This window comes from Micromesistius poutassou (assembly GCF_964030765.1).
Source record: "Micromesistius poutassou genome assembly, chromosome: 4".
NCBI lineage: Eukaryota > Metazoa > Chordata > Actinopteri > Gadiformes > Gadidae > Micromesistius > Micromesistius poutassou.
This window is the reverse complement of record NC_140274.1, coordinates 14,967,737-14,995,090: the sequence shown is the minus strand read 5'-3', so window position 1 is coordinate 14,995,090 and position 27,354 is coordinate 14,967,737. Positions and strand designations below refer to the sequence as shown.

Genomic DNA, 27,354 nt, shown 5'->3' with positions numbered 1-27,354 from the left:
GTAAGAGTAAAAAAAATAATCAATCCTAAAAGCAACAGGCATCCGGGTTAAAGGGAGATTCAACCTAACAGGAGTTTAATTTCCCGGCTGAAGGGAGCAGTAGTGGTTTGAGGCAACCAGCCATGCGTCGGCTAACCATCGGTGGTGGATCGGTTTTCGAACAAGCTAGGTCGGGGAGTAAAAGGCTGTCAAGGCCAACGGAGATAAAAGGTCTGTGTGACTTTCTTAAAATCTGTGGCCAAGGCAGAAGAACCTAACTTTGGCTATATTTGGCAAATGCTGAAAATAACATTGCACAAGGTGTTGTTCATTGGGCTAAAGACTCAAGGTCTGCTCAGAGATCAAGAGCTCAAAGATTCAAAGACAATCTATGACAGGAATAGTATGCAAGAAGGATTAGAAAAAAACATTTTGCAATATTAAGATGAATTCAGAAGTCCAGAAGATGATTTGAGATGGTAAGAACAAGGCTGCGACCGTAAACAACAGGAATATAAAACACTATATAATCTGCATAACAGTCCGACAGGAAATTGTCTCAGTGGATGACATCACCAAGAGGTTTTTTGGGTCTAGGTAAAGTGGTGGAGAAAAACCCCACCTAAAAACCACAAGTTGTAACATAGTTAATGATGCTTAGATCAGAGGGGAATAAAATGGAATAAGAAGATAAGAAGGAAATACTTAAAGGACAATTCCGGTATTTTGAACATTGAGCCCCCTTTTTGGGTTGTCTAGGATGAAATAGAGTGGTTGACACCGAAATGTTGACTATTCTCTGGTATTTGGCTCGTTTGGTTAGAGTATTTACGCTTGGTTCTACCAAACGTAAACAGCCCCCAAGTCTTCCAACAGAAATCAATGCGATTTACAAAATGCCAAATAAAACACGACAGAAACTGTATTTCGCTACGATACTTGATTTTGTACATCAACGAACACTACTAACCACTCGGTGACTTGCAAATTTCCGAAAACAAACATTTAGGGTTGTTTTAAGGACAGGTTTGTGAATGCCCGTAGCCAGCCATTCTGAAGCAGGCAGGGGTGATTCTAAATGAGCCAAATACCTGAGACAGAACCAATAGTCAACATTTCACTGTCAACCACTATATTTTAATCCTAGACAACCCAGAAAGGGGGCTCAATGTTCAAAATATCAGAATTGTCCTTTAAGTGATCAGACCCACACATTCCTCTGATATGGGCACTGTGTAGAACAGAACAGAATTAAGATTCTGTAAGAGGTTGCAAATTCCACAGTGAGTGGAATATGTTAAACACATACATGAATAAATAGTACCGTCTACAGGAAGACAGACCTAATTATTAATATTAAGGCATTAGCAGCAGGAGCCAGTCTGATAGCTCGGAGATGAAAAGCTATTATGTTCAGAGGAGGATGACTAAAATGGACTGATGCTTATTGATAGAGAAAATAATGCTCTCAAGGGGAGGAGGAAAACACACCGCAGGTCTACAGAAAAACATGCCTTTATACATAATAGCAGCAACTCCAACCCAGACGGTTTCTATAGGGCACAAATGTTCCGATTGAAGTTTCGGCTGAATATATAAACGTCACGGTGTAGAGGTAAATCAATGCCTATACAGGACTTATTGCTCAGTGACCTGACTTTTAAGAGGCCAACATTAATATAAAAGATGGTTGAAACGCATCAGCAGGGGGATTCATCCAAGGTTATATACGTGATTTGCTTTTAACGTGCTGCTGGTGTGTGGCAAAGGTTTCACTATCCGGATTTGTGTCTCATCAACGCTAACAAATGTGATGTATGTGCAGTTTGTGTGAAGGACATCTTGTTATTTCTTGTACTAATCCAAACAGAACAGGGGTAGTGGAGATAGCTGGCATGGCTGTAGAGTGTCTCTCTGGCGTTGAGGAGCATAGCGAGAGATAAGCCCCCGCTCCCCCTCAGATGTAAGAAAGGAAACCTTAATGAGTCTTTTCAAAGTATCTCCTCACAGCGCGACCATTGAACCAGCCGGTCCGCTCTCATAAAATCTACTTCACACCTCTCCCACTCCCCGCCAGGGCAATCTTTACACGCTCCCTTTTTCACTCGCACCTTTGTTCTTCTCTCCCAGCATGCAGTTTGTTTTCCTGCAGCCTGTTGTCGTGGTGATGCATCAGGCAGGAAGGATAACAAGAAAATCTGCCGTACAGGGTCAGAAAACAAATCACAGCATTAAGCTGAGCAGAATACCCGCGACACCATCAGCCTCGGCACAGGCGCTACATGTTCACATTGTTCCGCATTAGATGAGTTCCCAGCAGGGGGCTGTTCTCCTAGTTTTGGTTCCTTGAAGAAAAGACATGGCCCATCAGTGATGTGTTTTTCCAGAGGTGATTTGCATAACTTCAGCCTTTCCTGGGTTCTACGCGCCAGCAGCTCCTGTGCTGAACGGCTACAAGCGGAGGTTAAATTGCTGTGCATTGTGGGACAGCCCACAGGTGACAGCCAAGAAATCACCTCATTGGAGGGATGGGAGGCGGGGAGGGGGGGCAGGTTGCTGCGGCAACAAAACATGCCATGGAGCTAGGTAAATATAGGCTTGGCAGAATGCTGTGTATACTGAGAGAAGCTGGAATAGTCTAATAATGCAACGCTAAAAGAAATATTGATATATTTCCTGTCTCAATGCTATGTCCAATTCACAACCCATCCTTCAAAAGCTTTTCAAAAAAAGATCTTGCTTTAGTCTACACACATAAACTACATGGCCCCATGAACATGAGACAAACATGGCAAAGGTAATGTGGTGATGAACTAGTCTTAATTCATCTTGTGAAACCGTTAATAAGACAAACCGCTAAGTTGCAACAAGTGATCTGGTAAACTAGAGAGAACTCCATTCTGGTTAAACTGGTACGGCCTTATTTGTTAACAAACCTAGTTAATCTGGTAACACCCAAAACTGGTAACAAGATCTTTTTAAACTGGTGAGAACTGACAAACTGAAGAGACAGCCTAATTATTTCACAGTGGGTAAAAATGTGGTCTGGAGTATGACAATGCATAACGATACAATATTTCATACCCGTTTTGCAATAACTGTCATGAGCCAACTACTACTATTGTTGGAGAAAAAAACAAAAACCTCATATATATATATATATATATATAGTTATAGTGTGTGTGTGTGTGTGTGTGTGTGTGTGTGTGTGTGTGTGTGTGTGTGTGTGTGTGTGTGTGTGTGTGTGTGTGTGTGTGTGAGAGTCAACAAAGAGGGAGGGTTGAGGCAATATCCACCAATCAGAGTGGACTTGCAGGATAAATGAAGGGCGTGTGTTGCCTACGCTTGATGATGGCATCGGCCACTGGGCCCACCGCGGACCGGGAGGAAGCGCTAGGCTCATTCCGTACAGCGGGTCAAAGGTCAAGGGTCGTATCCTTTCCGACACATTCTGGGAAGTGCGCCAACTGGAGCAATGCAAAAAAGACAGCGCTGCAGACAGAAGGGAGGCCATACGACACAGAGCTGGAAGAAATACAAAAAACCTATGTAGGCGGGAGGGACAGAGGGCATTCTGTTTAACGCTCAGCGCTCACACACCCCTGACTGGCAGCAAGAGAAGAGACTGCCTGTACTCTCCAGCACACACTTGTGTTTAGCAAACACCAGCCTGGACGCTGCGTTAAATAACCAAACACTAAAAGGAGCCGAGTCAAACTTCCACCAAATAATATAGGTCTGTCCGTACGTACATACATACACACAGCCCGGTTCAGTGCCACGCAGAATGGAAAGTATCAGGGCTGCGTATGTATGGCCGTTGGATGAATGTTGTTCCCAAGGTTGTGACAGTTGACGGAATGTGTTTATGGCGGGAAAATGTTGTTTAACCGGTTTCTGTTGGTGGAGAGAGAAAATGTCTTAAGGAATGTGATGAATTGCATATCGTTTATGGGAATGACAGCTTACAGCCAGGGGTAGCTGAAATAACATGTAGGATTAATGAGCAAAGTTTCCCATGTCAGTCAATGTTGAAGTAGTCTCACAAATCAGGCTTTAGATTAACATCTGAAGTCTGATGGTAGACGGGAACAAAACTATTCTTTCACCTCAATTTACTTGGACCAATCATGTCGCTGGGGGCAGGGATCTGCAGTCGCCAGTTACATGGCATGGGTCTCGCTACTGAAAACAAGCTGACTGGCAGGGCCACAACAAACTTAAATGGCTGACCATTCATCTCGGCTTCAGAAGAGGACTGATAACTAGCGTAACTAACGTACGCAAACAAGGCCAGCCCTGGTAAATAGTAGCAGGTGGGAAGACAAGCTAAAACATCCAGGCCGGTCACCAACGTTCTTAGATAAAAGTGTCATATTGTGTGAAATATATTGGTTCAAATAAACCGCCCATCTTGCACTAGTGAATGAGCTAATCTTGGGAGGAATATTTGTGTAACAAAATAGGAAACAATGCGTAAGGATCAGAGATTAATGTAAAGTAAGCAGTTTAACACAAAAAAGTCAAAGAAATAAGAGCATATGGAGGTCAAATGCATGGATAAACCAAACTAAATTAAAGACATTGTGGGAAATGATTCTGTGGGAAAATGATTCTGATTCTTAAATTAGCATAAATGCCAACATAATGGCCCACATACACCAATACTTCCATTATGATGATTGCAGTTCATACGGGAAAGGTGTATGGATCTTCATGTGAATGGTACATTACAGTAAGCTCTTTCTAGGCGCATTAAAATACCGGAGTAGAGCACACTTGACGATGTTAAAAGTCGTGGCCGACTTCGACAGTAAACAAGACTGGTCTTGACGATCAGTCTTGTCTGGCCGTCGGGTCGGTGGTTCAGACCAGGTGACAGGGAACATGCAGGGGTAAAGACGTGAAGAGACACTACTGTCCGATTATCTGCAGCGCTTTTTAAAATTTCAAAGGCCAAATCTCGCAGTAACACCTCCACTCACGTAGATGGGAATGAGGAGCACAAGGTATGTTGGTATAATTCATCCACACCTCTACTGAAACGGTGGTTTCAAGCACTGTGTCAAGCCTGCGGTTTTCCAGGTTAGATAAAAGCGATTGATGCTCTGGTAAATAGTTAAGCAGCAGGTTAGGCCACTTACATTACAAGGAGGAAAACAATGGGTTTATGTCTACATTTGATTCAGATATTTGATTCATCCGTAACGAGGAACAAGCCGTTTGTTTCTTAACATTTGATGTCGCCAGGGTAATTGCTGATTTTAGCCTCAGTACCCCTCACATTATCTCTTCAAAATAGAATGTCTACTAAAAACCTAGCCCAAATCTGCATAACTGAATCAGAGTTGATTGGAGAAAAAAGATGCAACAATTCAGGTTATGTTAATCTATCTATTGTGGTTATGCTCATCTCTGGTGAGCCAGTTCTGCGACATCCTGTCAAAGTTCAGGCAGAACTTTACAACCAATCCTTGCCACAAAGCAAATTCATGCAAATTATGATGCAAAAGTGTCCAGAATAGTAACAGCAGCTAGTAGAAGATGAGCATGGTGTGTGTCTCAATAATCTGAACTGAGATCAGACTACTTCTTTATCTTTGGAGTCCAATGGAATTCATAGTTCTGAGAAGAAGAATACATTTACATTTAAAACCGGGTTTTTTAATTAATGATTGGTGTGTATTGATCGTTCAGGATTTGATTTGATGAAGTGATAGGTGTAGTAACGGGAGGATATCCCACCACTACTTTTGAATCTCATTTAGGATTTATATTTTGTTTGGTTTACAAGGAAACTACCTCACAATTTTTTATTTTGTGAGGTAAATTTCCATTTCCCCTTGATGTGTCATCTTTAAAAATGTCTCATTCCCAGGAGAACACAGCAGAGGCCAAGACCACGAGGCCCACAGTTCAAGAGGAACTACTGTTCTCACTGGGAGTTTGTGGCAACACACTGAAGTCTCATCCAGCCTGATGGTGGAAAAGTTCTCAATATCACATTATTCTTTCATAGCTCGCCTTCACGGAGCTCCCTGTAACTCACCCCTCTGCTCTCAGATCACCTGCCCAGATAAGACACACATTTGCCGAGCTGTTCACCACCTTGGGGCTCTGCTTGCATCGGAGTCGACCGCCATATGTCACAACTCATTCAGAGTCTTTAACGTGGAGACGTGCACACTGCTAATCATTCTCAGTCAAATTCATAAAAAATAAAAATCTCAATGTTTTCATGGGCTTCTCCTAGCAGTTTCAGTGTGCTAGCTGAGGTAATAAAATGGCTGAAGGCAGTTTCCTTTAGCGGTTACTCTGGTTTTTCTAATTGTCTGTGTCAAAGGTGCGGTGAGTGACACGGTCTCGCATCAAACAGCACTAGTTGGTACCAGAGATCCAACCAGGCAGATGGAAAAGAAGACAACCTTGCATTGGTGTTGCTAAATTAGTCATGGCTGAGCAAACCACTCCATTGACATTTACTGACCACTGACGTCACCAACACCACCTGAACTTCAAAACATTTAGCTATTATGCCAGGCACATTACTTAAAATACAATCAAAAGTGAGAACACATATTTGAACATAGGTCATGTAACCCTCAACAACTATACACTTTGCCAAATAAAGCCAAAGGAAAAAAAATTACAAATACATAGAAAAAGTAATTATTCATAAAAATATTTAAAATCAAAACATACATTTCCAATTTGGTGCAATATTGGCCAATGGCCCAGCTTTGCCAATGACCAATGGAGTCCACTTTTAAAGCCACTGATTGTTCACTATTAAGGCAGCAATATTAAGAATCAATTGTGTTTAGACTGATTTTGTTTTTATATCTTGTGGTCTTTATGTTTACGCTTTACTGAATGTTCCAAAATTCAAACCTACTCCCATAGTCAAACGAGGCTTTAGCCTTGGCTTGTGTAGAAATTAGGAAAATAACTGTTGGTTTAACAACTCGGCTTCAATTTCCTTAATACACTTACATTATTTCCAGAACATTCAATGAATGCACACCAACTATCAACCACAATTTATCAAAATGTATATTTAAGCATTCTACTTATTTACACCGCATTTCTTAATTAATAAGATCTAGCAAACTATTTCCCAATATTAAACCTAAAAGGTCTACATGTAAGCAGATTGGAGTCTGTAGCCCTCAAAGAAAATTTGGATCAAGTTGCAAACTCTGTTAGGTGCTATATATAGCTGACTGGGATGGATCTGACACACACACACACACACACACACACACACACACACACACACACACACACACACACACACACACACACACACACACACACACACACACACACACACACACACACACACACACACACACACACTTGATTGACAGAGGTTGTATTGAGACTACCCACAAACAAATTGAAGCAAAGCCTATGACATCTCATATTCAACAGGCACACAGCAGCGTGTGTGTATTTAAGTTGTACTTTCATAAAAAAAAAATCAGCACTACTTGCAATTTAAAAAAAGTATTGATATGTTAAAGAATGAAACACAAGCAGTGCTCAAACGTGACGAAACCTGAAGTGGACGTATAGCCTTCGTGGAGCAACCTCCAGTCCACTCCATCAGAACCACGAAGTCCATGACAAGAGAATGTACATCTATTCTATATGTTCTTGCTTTTTGTTAGGCATGTGGTTAGTAAATGCAGTCTAGCCTCCCAATATGTGCTACTGGGACTATTAATAATGTATAAAATACCATTGCTGGAAGGAGCACAGATGAGAGAGAGAGAGAGAGAGAGGGAGAGGGAAGACAAGCGCAGTCGCGTAAATCATAATTCACAGGTAATAACAACAGTTGCATGTCATGTCATGCGGCGGTAAGTGCATGGTCGTTGAATCCCTGTGGCTGAGTTGCTAGACTGCGTGTACGGTAGGAGTGACAGCTCTAGTCATGTATAGCCTGTCACTGGGTCTCAGTTAGCCGTTTAGCTGCAATCGTTCACATTATCACTCCCATTAGCTCGCCGCCTAGCTAGTAGTAGTAACGTTAGTTGTTGTTGACACATCTGGAATGGAAATATGGCATAAAGCACAAACAAAACCAGTGCAATGACGATGACGATGGACAATAAGTGTATGCGTGTTGAGGGGGTAATGAGAAGTCACATGCCCCCCACCCCCATGATGTGATGTGTCACCCCCCCACCAGTAATCATTAAGTGAAGACTGGAGCTAGCGGCTAACGTAGCATGCTAAGCGCTAGGTACACTGACGTCGCCGTCAACCGAGGCTAGCTAACGGGGCTTTAAACTTTGTTTAACGGAGACTTTTAGGGAACAGAAAGTTAACATGTACACCGTTTGACGAAAACAGCGATCAAATGAAACAAGAGAAGCCACAGCATTTATGCTAACAGTAGTTTTTTTTTTTTTTTTTTTTTTTTTTTAGAAATGATGGCTACTCAACCCGCTGTTACGCCGCCGCTGTCTTGAGACGAGAGAGGCCGATGTCAGAGACTGACGGCCGGCCGACATTCCCCGAAGTGTCCGCTGCTACCACTCTCTCACTCCGCCCGTAGTATACTACTGCGCAAGATGGTCCCAGTGATAGTCGACGAGGAGTCCAATGGTTAAATGGCTGGTGTTTAAGAAAAAAAACCTTTCTTTCTCCTTTTAGGTTGAAGTTTCGATTTTTGACGGAGGACGCGTCACCTTGCAGCGGTTCATGACTCCCCACTCTTTCTTGGAGATATAAAAGAGGGCAGGACGATGCGTTTCACCGGGAGTCCATTGAATATCACTAACACACACAGACACGGACAATAATTGGCGTGGCCCCACAGGCACTCTCCTATGTCACTGTAATGGTTATCACACGCCAGACTTGGTCATCGACAGAAAGAGGCATTACACCACATTCTACAACTATATAACAATAATATAAATATATAAGTATCAGTTGTAAAAATAAAATAATTAAATAATGAACACACATGTGTTGTCAATCTCTAGGTTCGGTCTTTTATTATATGACAAAAAACTGGAAAATACAGTAAAATCCAAATTATTGCTTTGAATAGAAATCAATCGTTTAGGGAATTAAAATCAACTGATTAATTAACTTATCAGTCGTTGCCTCCTCCTATTCAAAAGCCTGCCCCTGTTGTGCACATTCAGCTGCAGCAGCACACCGACATTTCCACATCACAATTCAGTTAGTCTGTGGACACGGACATACTGAGTGGGAGGGTTGTCCCTGTAATTAAGTGGAGACATGATAAAGTTTATATTCCGTTGTTTCTTGTTGCAAAGCCAACATGGCTCTGATTTCTCGCGAGAGGACTCCCTCTGGTGGAAGAAATTCCCTCATGTGAACTGTCCAAAATGACTGATTGATGATTAGTGTTCATTTTGTGGTATTTTATTTGCCTTGTTTTGAAATTCGCCATTTATACTAGAATAGTGCGTTCACAGTGACGACGCCCTTGTAATGCAAGCGAATCAGAAATGTAAATCGGGAGATGATTTTCTGAACAAATTGAAACGCGATCGTCACACACAGACGCAAACACACACGCGCATGCAACAGCAGCACGCAATATTAGGTATTTAAATCATAAATGAATTAATAGAACATTAATATATTTAAGAAACACTGCCTCCACTGGCATGTACTGTCCTGTAGCGGCAGTGGCCAATTAACAGACTAAACGAAGGAGAGAGTAAATTAAACGCTTGGGGAAGTTCAAGAGAACATAAGAAAGGATCGGTAAGAGGACAGCGGGAGAGGGATGGAGAGACGGAGAAAGAGAGAGGGGGTACAGAGAGTCAGAGGGAGAGAGGATGAGAAAGTGAAAACTATGTTGTCATGGAAACTGGCATGGATCTGAAGAGCAAAACAAGAATGTAAATTGGTTTATCCTCAGGGAATGTGATAGGTCTACGCAGAGGAGAGAGATACTTATGGACAATAAATGGAAATGAACTCGTTTCAGGAGACGTGACCATTTCTACAGGAAATATCCCAATGTTCAAACTTAACGTCTTCACATTTAATTGAGGCTAAATGGCGCTCAAGCATTTGGTATTTCAGAAGTGTACTCCAATGTAGGCCTACTGATAAAAGACAGCACATACAGTAGCCTACGCTACAAGTGGGTATTTTAGAACATTGAATTGCAGAGGCATGGAGGACGATTTGGACAGATTTGTCAAAGTTAATGACTGCTGTTGACATATCACAACTGTAAGACAGCTGAGTTCCCCCATTACACTTGTTGGCTTCTCAGTAGGCTTTGTTAAATTATAATTGTACTTTTTTCAGGATAATAGTTAAATAAAAAATGCACAGATTAATTGAAAAATATATTATTCAAAACAAATTAAACATTAAAAAAACTAGAGTCTTCAGACCCAAGGAGCTTAACAGCATCACAGACAGCCTTGGTGGTCTCGTTAAAGAGAAAAAGATTTGTTCCTCATCTCCGATCCTACTTCCCACCTTGTATTCTTCTACGTTTTGGGAGCTTAGAAGTGTGTGTCGAGATTCTGCTATCTCTTTCTCTATCCCTTGTTTGCTATCTGGTCCCCTCTCTCCCTCAATCTATCTCTATCCATCTCCCCCCATTTCTCTTTCTCTGTATCTCCCTCTCTCTTTATCCATCTCTATCCATCTCTATCCCATTCTATCTCTCTTTGTCTTTGTCTCTCTCTCTCCCCCGTTCTGCTCTCTCTCCATCAATCTCTATGCCATCACCCTTCATCTTCCCATCTCTTTGCACCCCTCTACCCCACTCTCTAACTCTCTCTCCCTCTCTCCATCTCTCGCTCTCTCTGCCTGACTGCCGGAATCTCACCATCATTAGATTCGATTTTAGAGTTGGCTAGAGATGATGTTTATGTTGCCAAGCAACGAATGGTGTCTGTGGTGACAACAATCCCCCTGCCATTGTGTGTGTGGAAGCCTTGCTTCACTCACTCACTCACTCACTTACCTAGACATCGCACTAGAGATATATTGTGTGTTTGTGTGTGTGTGTGTGTGTGTGTGTGTGTGTGTGTGTGTGTGTGTGTGTGTGTGTGTGTGTGTGCCAGTGTGTGCACGTCTGTCAAAAATAAATAATTGAAGTTTTGTGTATACAGCATGTATAGTAGACTGTTTTATCAATTGATTAATTTATTGTTATTATGCTGCTACATTAGCCTGCCATTGCCAGACCAATTTCGCAAATAGCCCATTAAACATGAGCTCACAGATTTGTCCGGTGCCCAGGCTACTGCTGTATGGTGTGTATTAGTCTTACAAAGCAAATTGGTGTAGCTTATTTTCAGAATTTCTGATTGATGTCTTATATTCTATAAAATTACAATGTGTTCCAGATTGAAGTAAGATTAATTTTTTGACTCAGATTACAATTAGCGGTTATAACCACCACAATTAAATTATGTAACCCATTACATTGTTACACATCCAAGATAACTTTGAACTGTTCTCAACTCTGAACACTAGATGACACCAGAGTCTGTCTGTGGAAAATTAAGGTTCTTCATTCACGTTCTTTATATTGGCTCTAGGGACGTCCCACTTGTTGAAATATTTTCAGTATGTAAAAGCAATACTATGTAAATGTACACTTTGAAATGTCATATCTTGTTGGTTATGCATGCAATTCCTTTGAACACATGCCAAAATTCTCCATTTTAACCCATGACTTTCTTTTGGTAGCCAAAAACAAAACACAGTTTTCCTTGGCAGTGTACCATCATTTAACTACCAGTCAGACAGTTGTATTGGGCAACATGAAGCAACAAGTAGCTTCCAGCTGATTGTAGCTTGGTATATTGACATTAACACAGGGTGCAGGGAAGGAGAGAGCGTGGGCAAAGTCAGAATTAGGTCTCGTCTTTTACGAGCCCACCTGCTGAGGTCTTGCACTCTGTAAACTTAAGCCTGACCCTAAAAGACGTTACAGAGACTTAAGGTGTTGCTGTGATCTTGGTTAAACTATACAAAGTATGAGCTCTTGGCTGCCACCTTGTCAAATACAATAAGTGTAGTTATGGCAGTGTACTCTCTCTCAAACACAATGAGCCTTCTAGAAAGTCTGGATCATATTAAATCTCTTTGTCTCTGGTTGTTTCTCTCTCTCTCTCTCAATCTGTCTGTCGCTCTCCCCTTACCACTCCTCTCGATTTTCTTTTTACTTTCAGTTTTTTCCCTTCATGCTCTTTATGTCCCTCACCGTGGCTGGGGGGCAGATGTGCTCGTGGGACAGAAACAAAGGGAATTCTGGGTAAAGAGGTTTACCAAGAAACAGATGCCGAGCAGGAAGCTTTGGAGCGTGCTCAGTGCGAAACCCCTAATCTGTCGGCTTTTACATTTCTCCAGACGAGAGTTCCGACCCCACCACCCGTCCACCTAACGTGGCTCAATGGCTGGGGCTGGTAGAGCCTTACCTGGAAGGCCCAATCCCAATCACTGGCTCGTTAAGATCAGGTGTGAGGGGGCCGTCAGTAAGGCCACATCAACCAATCACACCAGCCAGAAAGGCCGCAGGTCACCGGCTCAAGTTTGTTTAGTGTATTTGTGTGTATGTGTGTGTTAATTGGTGTCATTTTGTGGGACATTGTGTGCATCTCTGATTTTGCGGGCCTGCATTTCTGTGTGTGTGTGTGAGAGAGAGAGAGAGAGAGAGAGAGAGAGAGAGAGAGTGTGTGTGTGTGTGTGTGTGTGTGTGTGTGTAAAAATGTGTATGGATGTGCATCATTGTATGTGTGTGTGTGTGTGTGTGTGTGTGTGTGTGTGTGTGTGTGTGTGTGTGTGTGTGTGTGTGTGTGTGTGTGTGTGTAAAAATGTGTATGGATGTGCATCATTGTGTATGTGTGTGTGTGTGTGTGTGTGTGTGTGTGTGTGTGTGTGTGTGTGTGTGTGTGTGTGTGTGTGTGTGTGTGTGTATGTGTGTGTGTAGCCGAGCAGTTGCTGCATGCCTGCGCAGGGCCAGACGAGGGTAGAGAGTGTGTTTGTGTCCCAGCACCCCTCTTTGCTTTTGGAAGCCTGTCTTTGTAATTGATCCCAGACTGGACATTTGAGTTGCCAGGAGCGATTCATATCGTTTCTATCTACGAGACAAGCCCCACACTGCTTCCATATGACTGCAGCCCCACTCTGCTTCGAGTTTGTTTTAGAAAAAAGAGAAGTATTGCTTTAATGTCTTTACCTTACAAAAAAAAAATACAACAAAGGATTCAAGGCAGAAAATACCAAGACGGTAATGTCAACTTTCACTGCTCGGCTTTACTCACCGAGCCAATTTCACAGGCCATCTTGAAAATGACTAGTTTTTCTGTGTGTGTGTGTGTGTGTGTGTGTGTGTGTGTGTGTGTGTGTGTGTGGTTGTTTGTGTGCGTAGCCTCTGTATTTGTGAAGAGGCGTGTGATTGGTTGACATCAGAGTCACTGTCACATGTGGTGATGATGTCATGTGGCAGAGCGTCATGCTGAGATAATGGAACTCTGGTCCCCACCTCCTCCTCCTCCTCATGACATCATGTTTGGGCTCCGGGCTGGTCTGGGACAACACTATTTTAAAGGTTTACACATACATCTGGTCCACAATGTTGGTCACACTTTTACCATCACTGCATGTTTTGTGTTGGCACACGATTTATGCAACCGCAATGTTTCCTTCTGATGATATCTTTCGCTGAATGCTAAACAAATCCTCCATTCATATAAGGAAATCAAAGAGTTAGTAACTTTTTTATTTTTTGTGTTGGGGAAGGGAAGAATGGGATGAATCCAATAGACTAACAGAAGGAGCAGGAGCATTAATTCGTCTTAGTGCTCCAAGCAGAACAGACTGTCCAAACCTGCTGCTGCTGCTGCTGCTGCTGCTGCTGCTGCTGCGTGATTTGTAGCTCTGCTGGCTAATAGAAACATCCATGTCCACGCGGCTGTCATTGTTTTTCAATGGATGTAAGTTACACACTCATAAACTAGGACTGACCCACTCTCAGGTAGTGAGGCGGGCAGCTTCACTACAGAGGAACCCTGTATCCACCCCTGCTCGTCTCATCTCTTCTCTTACACACAGCCATCCTGTCAAGTCCTTCAGCGAGGGTCTTATTTGGTTTTTGGTTATTTGTTTGTTGGACTAACCACTCTGAACTAAGGGTCTGATTTTGGATGTATTCATTAATAAAGTCCCTAATACAGGGCAAACGGCAGGAATTGGAGATGTATGAGAAAAAAGACTGCTACAAAACAATGTCAAGTTAGTGTTTGGATAAAAACAAAACAAACTAACTGACTAACTAACTGACTAAACAAAATCGACCGCCTCACCACGAGAGAGCAACGGTCGCCATGGTGATAAAATATTCAGAGACAGGTTATCCGGAAGCCATCACTTCCAGCGCAGACCTCATCATCTCAGAAGCCAGAACAGAAGGGCTGTAAAACAAAAAAAACTATAAAAGATGATTATAACATCATTAACTACCCCCCCCCCCCCACCGCATCGTAACCCCTCAGCTGCTGCAGGAGACTCTCAGAAAACAAAGGGGTCTGTGAAGGACCATCTGCTCACGGGCAACCAGCAGCTCCACCGGCAGGCTACTGTACAGCAAACAGCTGAACCAGAAGCACCGCCAGGGGCTGGGGGTTCAGGGAGAAAGAGAGGTGGCTGGGGGGTGGGGGTGGGAGCGGGGGGGCCGGCGATGGTGGGGCTGGGCAGCAGGGAAGCTCCAGATGAAGTCCTCAGTGCTAGAAGGTCCCGGGAGCAGGTCTTATATGTGACAGATGGGCCTCCTGGACCCTGACGGACAGTGGTCGGGACTGCACGCGCAACATAAATACGCCACGCTACATTAGCCACCAAAGCCCCTCCACATGGTGTTTGCCGAAGGCCTTTCTGGTGCTGAGACCCCCACCCCCATCCACCCCCACTCTCGTTGATGTCTTTCCAGGCCGCTTCTCGCGGACATGGAGACCCTCCCCGCTTCGCTTGGAGATGGGAGAGGGCCGGGAGGGTTCCCACTCTGGTGGCTGGAAGCCTGGTGTCTAACCTAGCTGGGAATCTAACCCAGGTGGCTATCTAACCCAGTTAGATATCTAACACAGTCATGTAACATACCCAATACCCAACAAGAAACGAACCCACTGGACTATCATCCAGACCACTTAATGAAAGACACAAATGACCGGCAGACAGACAGACAAACAGACAGACAGACAGACAGACAGAGAGACAGACAGAGAGACAGACAGACAGACATAAAGACAGATATAAAGACAGAAAGACAAGTAGGCAGACAGATCGACACTTTTATCAAAATAACTCCAGTGTGTGTGTGTGTGTGTGTGTGTGTGTGTGTGTGTGTGTGTGTGTGTGTGTGTGTGTGTGTGTGTGTGTATCTGTGCGTGTGGCAGGTGTCCAGGGCCTGTTGGAAGCCTGTTAAACTCATCCATTCAGACCCTGCAGGTCGTTCAGACCCTCCCAAGGCTGGTTCCATCGGAGAGACATGGAATCCCTTCTTACTGAAGAGAGCATACACACCATGAGTGGCTGCTGAGACTGGATTACAGGTGTTGGAGATTGTTCATATATATATATATATATATATATATATACTTACATAACTACACATTCTGTATAGAACCATCAAGTGAGTATGCGTGAAAGTGAGATCTCACACTATAAATCCACAGACACTTATACTGCACACTGCTGTTGCATATAGCTGTAGCGCACATCTCTGTACTTACAGTATAGCTAACGTACACAAATCTTGTGCTGACAGCATTTCCTGTGTCTGTACTCCCAGGGGCCCCCCTTGTTCAGGAGAGCAAGGGGGCCCTTCTTCCTGCTTCTGTCCCCCAGCCGAAGGCCACTCAGCTGGGCTGTGATTCACAGTGTCCCAGGGGACCAGTCTGAACAGTGTCTGCAGGGGACAGGGGAGCACCTCACAGCAGTCTGAGGCAGGGGGGGGGGGGGGATTGGGGTCTGGATACATTATGAGGGGAACTCTTCTCAGTGCCGCCTTGCTCCTAAGCAACCAGCAAACGGCCCAGCAGCCAGCCAACCGCCAGCCAGCCAGCAGCCAACCAACCGCCAGCCAGCCAGCAGCCAACCAACCGCCAGCCAGCCCCTTCCCGAGCCACCCCCTTCCATAGCCAACCCCGACCCCAGCCAGCGCCGTCCACCGCCAGCCTGGCAGAGTACAGTACAGTATGGTAGGCTGGCTAATGTACAGCAGCCAGAGGAGCAAAACAGACCCCTTTTCCCCTCTCTCCTCCCCTTCCTCCCCTTCCTCCTCCCCCTCCCCTCCCTGCTCCCTCGCTGTGTGGTCCTGTACGGAAACCAAGAATAGAAAGAAACAGAAAGAAAGAGAAAAGAAGAGGACAGGGAGTGGTGGAGGGAGTGGTGGAGGGAGGGATGGAGGGAGGGGTGGCGGCGGCGGTGGTTGTGGTTAACAGAGCAAAGGAATCGTGCAGCTGCAGCCAGCATGCAACTATACTGGTACTGAATGGAGCGGCGGGAGTACAGCTGAATCCTAAATGTATCACTCAAGATCCATAAGATCTACTGAGGGGCCGGGGGAAACGTGCACGGGCCGTGCACGGGCCTTGCACTTTGTGCGTGACGAGTAGGAGCCAAAAGTTGTGCTTGCTTGACGGTGAGGCACGGGCACACGTGTGTGCTGTTAGAGCTGTGGAAGGCCCTCCCCGAGCTGACTGAATCACTTCCTATTAAAAGTGAGCCACGCATTCCAGTGCAGGTGGTCCTTTGGGGTGGGGTGGGGGGGGGTGGGGGGGGGGTGGGGGACCGGCAGTTCGCTCCCACTGCAACAATGGCTGTATTAATGAGCGATCTAATGACAGGGCATGAAGGCACCTGGTGCAACTGACGCTACATGGAGCACCGTGCCGCTGGCAAGGACACACACACACACACACACACACATAAAAACACATGCGCACATAAAAACGCACACACATGAACACACATGCATGCATGCACAAGTAAACATCGATGCACATTCCGATGCACAGCCAAGGATGCAAAGGTACTACACCTAAACACTACACACACGTTCAGATAACATGCGCACACACGCGTGTACCCATACATGCATGCACACTCACACAAGAATACACAGTCAAAGTCACAGGTACCACTACAGATACACAGGCATAGACAAACGCACACACACACACACACACAAGCCACCCTCTGAGCGGGTGGCACATGCTCGGGTGACGGGGTCAGATGGTAATGGTTCCGCTGTGCTATCGGCGACACGCGCTCTGCTCCCATTGGCTGATCCTGCTCTCTGCTCGCAGACCTCTCATCTCGTGCCAAGAAGCAGAGACCGAGAAAGACAAGCTGGAGCTGTGCCCACAAACACATCTCCTCAAAGCAGAGTTACACCTGCAAGCTTTTACTGGCCTAAAGAGGATCCAGATAAGACAAGAGCCCCACGAAACACACCTCCCCTCCCTCTCTCCCTCCCTCCCTCCTCTTCTCTTGGTCCACTCCTCTCCCACCCTCCCTCCCTCCCTCTCGCCCCTCCCCATCTCCCCTCCTCCCTCCCAAGCACCCAATCATTTCCACACGCATCCTCTTCTCCCAACAACATGGCGTGTTTTTAGGCTAACGTGAGCAGAAGAGGTCTGGGGAGTTGCAACACAGTATTTGTTTTTGTTCCGTGTCCTCGTCCACTTTTGCAACAGCTTGAACATAAACAGAGATAACTTATTTCTGTTTAGTCATACCTGTCTCTCCCTGCTCATACGAACGTCCATTTTAGCCGCAGCATCAGCTGATGGATGGTGAATTTGTCCCCCGGGCTCCGGGGCCTTCCATACACACCGGCTGTTGGCGTTGACGGTGCTCAGATGCTCGGGAGAATCTTACACCTTTACACTTTAAACAGCTCTCATTCTCCCCTCACCTGATCTTCCCCCGCATTCCCAGTTGGCGACGCACTTGCACTCAGATACATGCATACACATACAGATACGTGCACACACATATTCACACACAAACATTTGAACACACACACGCACACATGCACGGACACACACACACACACACACACACACACACACACACTCTGACTCATCAAAACAGGGCCCATGTTTCACCACCCAAGAATCCAGCAGGCACTAGCTCTCAAAGACAGCTTTATACTCATTCATTACAAATCACACATTCGTTCACCTCTTCAGTACTTGGCTTGCTGTTTGTTATATACACACACACACACGCACACACGCACACACACACACACACACACACACACACACATACACACACACACACACACACACACACACACACACACACACAAACACACACAATGTTTTATTGCATACTAAAACATATTACAGTTGTGAGACCATATAAAGGCTGTATTTTCTGGTTTTATCAGTGGAAATAACGCATTGGTTATATTATACTGAAACTTTTGATTGTAATTATGTGTCTAATGAACTTCAATCATTATGTCATAGCCATTTGAATACCTTTCTCTTTGTTCCATGTTTTATGATAAATATATACAGCAGAGAAAGTTCCCTTGCATGATTAATGATGTTAATAAGGCAACAATACAACAGTACAGTGTGTGTCCGAAGGGGGAAACTGTATACACAATACAATACAATGTGCTTATTATCCTTCCAAGTACTTTGACTCAGCGTTCTCCCTACCCATGCTGAGACTTGAATACAAGCGTGTTTTTATACTTGCATTTTATTACCTCTTGTCTGTCCTCCACCAGCAGCTCTCTATTTATAGTGCCCCCCTCTCCAGAAACTGTAGCTCAACGCTAACTAAGTCCTGACTAATTAGAGCCTTCTCCCCCGGTCTGGGGCTTCCATGGGAGAGGGTTTATTGGGCCGCTCGGTCTGGGGCGGGCTCTGCTGGGAGAGGGTTTATGGGACCGCTCTCAAGCCCCGCCCCCCCCCCCCCCCCCCCCCCGCTCCCCCCCACGGCAGGACCACACAGCAGCTAAGACTTCTGGGAAAAATAACCGCTGACTATGTTATGGTGGCTGGGGGATGACTATAACAAGAGGATTTATCTGGTGGTTGATTTCCCAGGATGCATCAGGACTTGGTTTCGTCAAGGTATTATATTTGTGATGATGGTTAGGTTTGTATGAAGAATATATCAATGGTTGGTTTGTAAACAATTCACAATGGATCAGTTTATTTCAAATGTAGGTATTGGGTTAGAGCTGGTTGTGGTTTAGTGTTGAATTTGGGAAGATCAGGGTTTGGGTTTGAGAGAAAGCAATGCATCATGGTCCATGGACAGCAAGAGAGGTTGGTAGAGGTGCACTCATGTCAGGCGAAATATCACCTATGTATACATTCAACTTTTTTGCTATTCAGCTCTTAGCAAAATGGACGCCCACAAGGCTGGGGACATTCATGGGATCAAACTATTTCATGTGGGTCAGAAACATATCCTGCCCCCTTCCCTGCCAGAGCTATAGCAACATGAGAGCTATATGAGCTTATGCGCGCTTATGCTGTAGCGTAAGTGTCATTTAAGCGTGCTAACATCCATACATTAATCCTGGATATGTATTTCATGTATCTAGACCCTGTTTGTTACAGCATGCCTAGAGCCTCCATGAGACACTCTGGTCCTCACTCCCACTCCCAGAGGTCCTTGATGGAGGTCCGTCCCTAAAATGGAAGTCTCAGCGAAATCAGAACTTTCATTAAAAATCGGTGGAGGGTTACTGCTGCAGCTGCAGTCCTGTAATGAGATCTATAATAAAAGAGCCCAGCCCTATTTACCTATCGCGCAGCAGCTCGTTTCATGGAGGAAGCTATTGAGATATTTTTACTAGTTGCTGTTTAGTCATTTCGCAGATGTTTTCATGTGACGGGACTAACAGTGACTTTTTATGGATCCATGTCTCTGATGAGCAGCAAGGGGTTATACCAGGACATCTTGATCAAGGATGCCTACAGGTTAGACCGATGCAAACATTGGGATTCGAACCCAGAACCTTTCAGCTGGGAGTCAAACACCCTTACCACTAAAGGCTGGTGGTTCCCAAACTTTGTAACCCATTGAGAATCTTTAACAGTGGCGCCCCCACTGACAAAAACAAAATAAAAAGTACCTGCTCATTCATCATATGTGCGATCAGTTAGACAATTACCGGAACAACCTACTCCCATTAATGTTGGGTACAATCGCGTGCCTCCAGTCCCTTGAATAATAGATGAAGCGAATTGGCGGGACCGTCCCGACACCCTACACCCTCTTGTTTGCCTTTGGCCTGGCTTTGCTTGCGTGCTAATGTGGAGACGGAAACAGGGATGAATAATTTAAAAGTGGTGCCAGTTGCAGAGGTACTCCAGAACATTCCTTCCCTCTTGTCTCTGTTTTCCAGGCTTACTCTGTTGCCCTCAGTTCAGGACAGAAGCAGATACGGTCTGTTATTACTGGGATATGCTTTGAAAAAAAGACCGCAAAAAAAACCAGCCTTCGTGTATCTCCTCCAATCAAGGATCAAAGTTTTGTGGCATCTCAAGAGCTGAATCATGCTGTGTTTTGGCTTGCTGCTCTGTTCCCTGGCGACCCAGCTGCAAGGTAAGGGCCAGCTCTAGCCCATAACCACTGATACATCCATCTGTAGGGTAGACTGGATGGTACACCTGGGTACAGTACCTCTTTATCAAGCCATGTTTTATTATCATCATATCATATACTATAGTGTGGAGAGACAGAGGGAAATGCAATATATGGTTTCAACAAATAGGGCCTTGACGAGATCAACAAGGAGTGTGTTTGATTATGTCCCATAATATCCATCTTTCACAGTTGGCTTTGTCCCGATTCCTAATAAATTGCAAGGACTGTTTTATTACAGGCCGTGATAATAAACATCTGAGGCATTGTTGAGGTTCCAAGAGAGGAAAAAGTTCCTGGGCTGAAACATAAACAAAAGGCTAAACATTTCTTCCCCTTTAGAACCACAGAATGTAATGCTAAATATAACTGGTTTCTCCGGCTGTCTTTCTTCTTCTTTTTGCTATGTCTTCTAAGTTGTGTCTTTTCTCTCTTTTTGTTATGCAAATCAGAATACTGCTGGAAAACGTGATTTTGCTTCAGGATCTGTAAAAGTCATATATGTGTTCAGAACTTATCCATGTATTAATTGATCTATGTATTAATATTAATCTAGTGATCCCGAAGTGGAACCCCAACCATGCGTCGGATCTGTGTTTTAGTATTATGGTCTGTCGTAAAACTCTTCCCAGGTCTGGAGATCCTGGACCCCCAGGAGGTGGAGTACATCCACCTGCAGGTCAACGCCACCGCGGGGGGCTCCGTCACCTTGGACTGCGGCCCCACCCTTCCCACCATCTACGTGTGGGCCTACAGCGGCGCGGGGTCCGAAGACAGTGTGGCGCTGGCCTACAACTATGGCCACGGCGCCAAACTCCAACCGCGGTCTCACCGCTCCGCCCGGATGAGCGTTCCCCTAAACTCCACCACCCTGGTGCTGACGGAGCTGCAGGTGGAGGCCCAGGGCACCTACACCTGCCAGGCGCTGTATGACGTAGAGGACGGCGCGCGCATCACCTTCTACATCACCCGGCTGGACGTGGAGGAAGAGAAAGACTGATGGAGACTTCCTGTGTCCGATGTGTGTGTGTGTGTGTGTGTGTGTGTGTGTGTGTGTGTGTATGTGTAGACTGTCTGCTAGTTATGATTTTCAATGTATTCTGATATCATGTCATTAAAGTTATTATTATAGGGTGTGGGTGTGTGTGAGTGTGTGTGTGGATGTTTGTGCGTGCGTATATTTATGTACGGTATGTCTCTGAAAGCAACATTTCTTTTGTCCAGGCTGTGGTTTTGTTTCTTTTGGGTTGCCGTGTGAGAAAATAGTATTGTCTTGATTATGGTCTGTTGTTGATTGAAGTCATGTTGATGGTGGTTGAACAAGACCATGCCGTTTCTGACCTTAAGAAAAGGTTTGCTTCAATACTCAATTTGCAATATTTATTCAAAAAGTAAAAAGTCAGATTTTCCATCATTCCTTGTACAATACTATTCCAAAAACATCCACCGAACAGGGCTGGATTTGACTATTACATATATTAAAGCAGTTTGACAGATATTTGAATAATAAAGTGTGAGTTGCTGGAGGCCAGGAGCTCCTAGGACCCAAGGTAAACCAGAGTGCGGTGATTCTTTTAACATGACAGATACTTAAAATCCAAGGGGAAAAAGAAGCCTGCTCACCAAGTCATCCAGGGAAGCTAAACACACCATTGCACATGGCAGGGAACGGAGTTACTAAAGAGCTGATGATGAATAGAGCTGTCTGCAAAGTTATGTTTGAAACTTGTTTAAGCTGTCGTGTGTGTGTGGCCTTCGGCATCAATATGTAAATACGGTCTCCAAGATGTTCATAATAGACCGCATTTATTGATTTGGAGGCTACGAAATTATTAAACGTATTGTCCACAGAGAGACGAGAGGGAAAAGCTTAACCCTGCACAGCCGCTCAATGAGCACATTTTAGGGGAATTACAAGCTATTGCTGCAAAAAAAAATCAACAGTTGATCTTGGGCTATGTGACTCGTACGAGGACGTGTGGGTGTGTATCACATACGCACTTACACACACAACAACACCCACTAGACCTCCCTCAGGTGAAGAAAGAGAAGGATCCCTGATTGGCCGACACGTGTTACCATGCCGACGAAAAGCCCCGATCATTAGCAGGGGGGGCTCCCAGAGAACGGCGCTGGGAGCGGGAACATGGGAACGCTACAGTGCTGTGTGAGTGGCTCCAAGTCCCTCTATTAGGCTGGTTAACAACCCACTGATCCACTACATTCACACTCTTTCACCGATGCCCTGGGGGAGTATGAGGAGGGGGAGGAGGTGATGGAGAAGGAGGCGGAGGGGGGGGAGGAGGAGGGAGGTGGGGATGGTGGTGGCTAAGGAATAATGGAGGAGAGGGGAGGGCTGGGCTGGTGTTAACAGGTCGTCTCTGCAGTTAAAGGGGAAGGAATGCCAGCGGGGACAATGACCTTGCTTGTTCCCATGGGCTCCTCTAACGAAGGGGGCGTCTCGGCACGGGTGGAGCAGAGGGTGCACGGCCGAGGGGGGTGGAGGGTGGAGGATGTAGGGTGGATGAAGGAAGGGTAAAGGTTGGAGTGTGCATGTAGGGTGTGAGGTATAGGTTGTGGCTGTAGGCTGTTGGGTGTAGGGTACAGGATGCAGGTTATAGTGTGCATGGTATGGTGTAGGATATAGTGTGGAGGATGTAGGGTGTACTGTAAGGTATAGAGGTTGTAGGGGGCAGGGTGTAGGCCGAGGGACATTGGGCTGAAGGTTTACATTATAGTGCAGGATGTAGGTTTTAGCATATTGGCTGTTGCATGTAGGATATAGGATATAGTGTGTAGGATGCAAGGTTCAGGGTGCAAGGTGTGAAGGATATAGGATGTAGTGTGTAGGATACAGGATACAGTGTGAAGAATGTATAATAAATAGCGTGTAGGATGCTAGGTGTAAGGTGTAGGGTGTAGGCTATAGAATGCAGTGCGTAGGACGCAGGATATAGTGCGTAGGACGTTAGCTCCAGGACTGAGGCTGCATGGCTCAGTGGAGGGAAGGCGCCGACCCACAGACATGGGAGACAGAGAGCTAGCCAGCATCTGTCAGCATCTTCTCTCTCTCTAACTCTCTCCCATTCTCTCTAACTCTGTCCCCGGGCTATTTCTCTTTCAATGCCAGCTTCATTTCCTTCCCATTGTCCTCCTCCTCCTCCCCTTGTGTTCCTGATGTCGGGTCGCTGGGGGCCCGGCCAGCACCGCACTCTGACTCACTGCGAGACATTCCTGCGACCCCCGGACAAGTCTGCCTCAAAGGTCGCTGAAAGACAACTTCGAAGGGATTAGTCCACCAAACAATGGCTTCTCAGTGTCCTAATGTCTAATGTTTTGGAAAACAGGGCCCCGGCCTCAGTCATGTAAATACACAACACCACAAAGAGCGAACGGGGCCAACGTGTTCCTGGGAGCCATCGGGCGGACTCCTCTGCTCTGGGAAACAGCGGAGGTTAGCGCCGAGCAGGCAGCCAAACACGGCGAGCTGCGACAGACAAGCAGTCTGACTCCCCGCTAAGAATAACAGACGGAAGAGCCCGTCCCGCGGCCGAGCTGTGGGCAGGCGGCGGCCCGGGCGCTGCCAGGAATATCCCTGTGGACCAGAGGAGGAGGCCTGTTGCCAGGCTCACTCGATGCCCGGGGGGAGAGGCAGGCCCCGCCGGCCAACGGCTCGGCAGACAGGCGACAGACAGGAGGCGGCCACGCCACGACATAAGCACCAGGTCCCGTTATTGAACCGATGTGTCCCTCCCCCTCCTCCTCCTCCCTAGCCACGTGTTATCCATCACACGACTTTTTTTCAAGTAATGTCTACATAGTATACGTGCATAAATGCGATATACGACACAGAGGAGCGATCACCACACACACAACGCACATATCAGATCACTGACTTCTGCAGTCTCTATGATGTCTATGTAATATATGGATTAACTGTTCATATCAGCACTCTAATCCCAACCGTATATTATTAGAGGTCCATTCATTAATTATTGGTCTTAATCTCATGTAATTTAATCCATGGCAGAGGACTCTTTTGGTTGTTTATTTGTCTGTGGATATCTTTTACGTTTTTTAAGTGTACAACGTGAAGAATCAAGCACTTTTGTCAGTTGCAAAATCACAGCTGTAACTTCATCAAACAAAGGACAAAACATATTTAACTGTGGATCAAATAACTCAAAATTCAACCCTTGATCTGAGTCAAGGTGACGAGGGATCGAGAAGAGAGAAAAACACGCCACTCTGGTTTACTCTTCCATAACTTCTCTTTATATTATTACAAAACTTTGTACATGTAAGATCGCTAACCACTTCCATCCTCAATGCGTGGGGCGCCAAAAGAACACAAGGGCAAAACATAAAGACACATTTCTCATCCCGGGAAAGGCATAAATAATATAAAAGACAAAACTGTTTTTTGATACATTCATATGAAATAATATTTTACTACTAGAAAAAAATAAATAGGCCATCTAAAGAGTTTGTTTTTTTAATAGTCTTTGAAGAACATCTTTCCCTCCACGTGGAAATAAATTCGTCGCCCTCGGAGCAACAAACGTCTTTTTTTTTTTTTACGTTCTGCTGATCGCTTTTTATCTCCCAGTCTGGATTTCGTCTCCGTCAAGCTCACTTTGTCACGCTGAGTCTCTTTCCTTTTTTTTCTCTCCTGTCATTCTCCGACATCTCAGTCCGAAGCGCGCGAGAGAGAGAGAGAGAGAGAGAGAGAGAGAGAGAGAGAGAGAGAGAGAGAGAGGAGCAGAGAAGGAGAGGGAGGGTTCAGTGCCCCACGGCCTGTCACTGAAGCACAGTGTCTCTGAGCAGGGCCAGCGCTGGGCCTGCACGTCTTCCCACAAGTCTTATTCTGGGCTCCGGGAGACGTCTGCCATCTTGTCTCTCCGCAGCGGCGGTGGAGGCAGGGGGAGCGTGTGTCTCTCTTTGGTGTGGCGGTCTGTCGGCCTGGGCAGGGAGCAGACGTCCTCCCGCTGAGCAGGCTCGGATCACAACGTCCTACACGACGGGTTTGGATCCCAGGGTTCTACAGAACGGGTTTGGATCCCAGGGTTCTACAGAACGGGTTTGGATCCCAAGGTTCTACAGAACGGGTTTGGATCTCAACGTTCTACAGAATGGGTTTGGATCTCAAGGTTCTGCAGAACGGGTTTGGATCTCAAGGTCCTACAGAAAGGGTTTTGGATCTCAAAGTCCAACAGAACGAGTTCGGATCTCAAGGGTCCTACAGAGATCCGGTTTGGATCTCAAGGGTCCTAGAGAGATCCGGTTTGGATCTCAAGGGTCCTACAGAACGGGTTCGGAACCCAACGTCCTACGGAACAGGTCTGGATCTCAAGGTCCTGAAGAGGCCGTCTTGGATCAGACCTGCTGGATGAGCTCTGTGGCCGTGGTGTTGTTGGAGATCCAGCCGGGCTTCTCGTTGCAGTCCAGGTCCCCTAGGCCCAGGGAGTCCCAGCGGACCACGGTGCTGTCCATGTCCAGGCTCCGCAACTCCTCCTCAGCTGCACAGGAGAGGAGCAGAGGGGGTTAGTCACCATCCTCATCCACTACCCCCAAATCCAACCACTTTTATACAACCCCATTCCAACCACTAAGGTTACTCACTATCATCTACCCCCAAATCCACCACTAGGGTAAGTCACTATCATCTACCCCCAAATCCAACCACTAGGGTAAGTCACTATCATCTACCCCCAAATCCAACCACTAGGGTAAGTCACTATCATCTACCCCCAAATCCAACCACTAGGGTAAGTCACTATCATCTACCCCCAAATCCAACCACTAGGGTAAGTCACTATCATCTACCCCCAAATCCAACCACTAGGGTAAGTCACTATCATCTACCCCCAAATCCAACCACTAGGGTAAGTCACTATCATCAACCCCCCAAATCCAACTACTATTGTTAGTCCCTATCATCTACCCCCAAATCCAATTAGCGGTCAATAAACGTACCCTTATTGTAGTGTGTCAAGTGTAATCAATATTTTCACTATTTGTTTGGAGACCAACCTCTGTATATGTAACGGTTCAATAAAAGACTAATAAACATAATTAATCCACTGTAAGGACCAGGGCTCTTCTCACCAGTGTCAACAAGCGGGGGGCAGTGCTTCTCGTTGACCCCCACCTCTAGACAGAGGGAATCCTGGGAGGTCCCAGAGTCCCCGTCCGGGTCCTGGTCCGACGTGGCCCCCCCCTCGCGATCCTCGGGGCCCGGCTGGGTGTCGGGGGCCCCGGGGCGGGGCGTGGTCGTGGTCGTCCCGGACACCTGGCCCAGCGGCACCATCTCCAGGCCCTCCTGCTGGGGGCAGGGGCCGGCGCGGTGCATCAGGGGCAAGGTGCTGGAGGAGAAGGTCCGTTGGTCTTGGTGTAACACCTTGGGAGAGAGAGGGAGAGGTAAAGAGAGCCGGGGAGAGGTAGAGAGAGCAGGGGGGGGGGGGGGGGGGGGGTAGAGAGAGAGAGGGAGAGGAGAGGGAGAGAGAGAGAGAGAGAGAGAGAGAGAGAGAGAGAGAGAGAGAGAGAGAGAGAATGTTTAAACTGAGTTCAGTACTTTTCACCATTTAAATTGTATTTTTGCCCATTGCATTTTTTCATTGTTGTATCTTATTTCACTTTATAGATGTACCCATGCCTATAGAGCTTTTTAAATTGACTCAAATTAAGAAGAAGAAAAAAAAGAGAGAGAGAGAGAGAGAGAGAGAGAGA

The 27,354-nt window shown here is 45.8% G+C and overlaps 3 protein-coding genes across 3 annotated transcripts in view; 1 reads left to right on the top strand and 2 right to left on the bottom strand.

The window, feature by feature from the left end:
* Positions 1-8,799, bottom strand: part of bcl9l (bcl9 like) — a 31,837-nt gene extending 23,038 nt beyond the window's left edge. The window contains exon 1 of the mRNA XM_084466623.1: positions 8,434-8,799. The gene's annotated coding sequence lies outside the window, so the exon portion shown is untranslated. The remainder of the gene's footprint in view (positions 1-8,433) is intronic.
* Positions 8,800-20,537: 11,738 nt separating this feature from the next.
* LOC311341537 (uncharacterized protein) lies at positions 20,538-21,625 on the top strand (the record flags this gene model as incomplete). The annotated part of the gene is made up of 2 exons (XM_084466366.1): positions 20,538-20,586; positions 21,258-21,625. 2 exons carry the CDS (start codon positions 20,538-20,540, stop codon positions 21,623-21,625), a joined length of 417 nt encoding a protein of 138 aa, XP_084322492.1.
* Positions 21,626-24,880: 3,255 nt separating this feature from the next.
* Positions 24,881-27,021, bottom strand: LOC311341861 (uncharacterized protein). The gene is made up of 2 exons (XM_084466678.1): positions 26,734-27,021; positions 24,881-26,144 (listed from the first exon to the last, which is right to left on the bottom strand). Exons 1-2 carry the CDS (start codon positions 26,975-26,977, stop codon positions 26,002-26,004), a joined length of 387 nt encoding a protein of 128 aa, XP_084322804.1. The 5' UTR covers positions 26,978-27,021; the 3' UTR covers positions 24,881-26,001.
* Between the last annotated feature and the right edge of the window lie 333 nt (positions 27,022-27,354).

What these genes read in the sequence shown, in the direction of transcription:
- LOC311341861 (XM_084466678.1), bottom strand. Translation starts at nt 26,977, where the DNA reads ATGCACCGCGCCGGCCCCTGCCCCCAGCAGGAGGGCCTGGAGATGGTG. An exon ending in CCCCCCGCTTGTTGACACTG is followed by an intron (nt 26,145 to 26,733) that starts GTGAGAAGAGCC and finishes TCTCCTGTGCAG; the next exon opens with CTGAGGAGGAGTTGCGGAGC.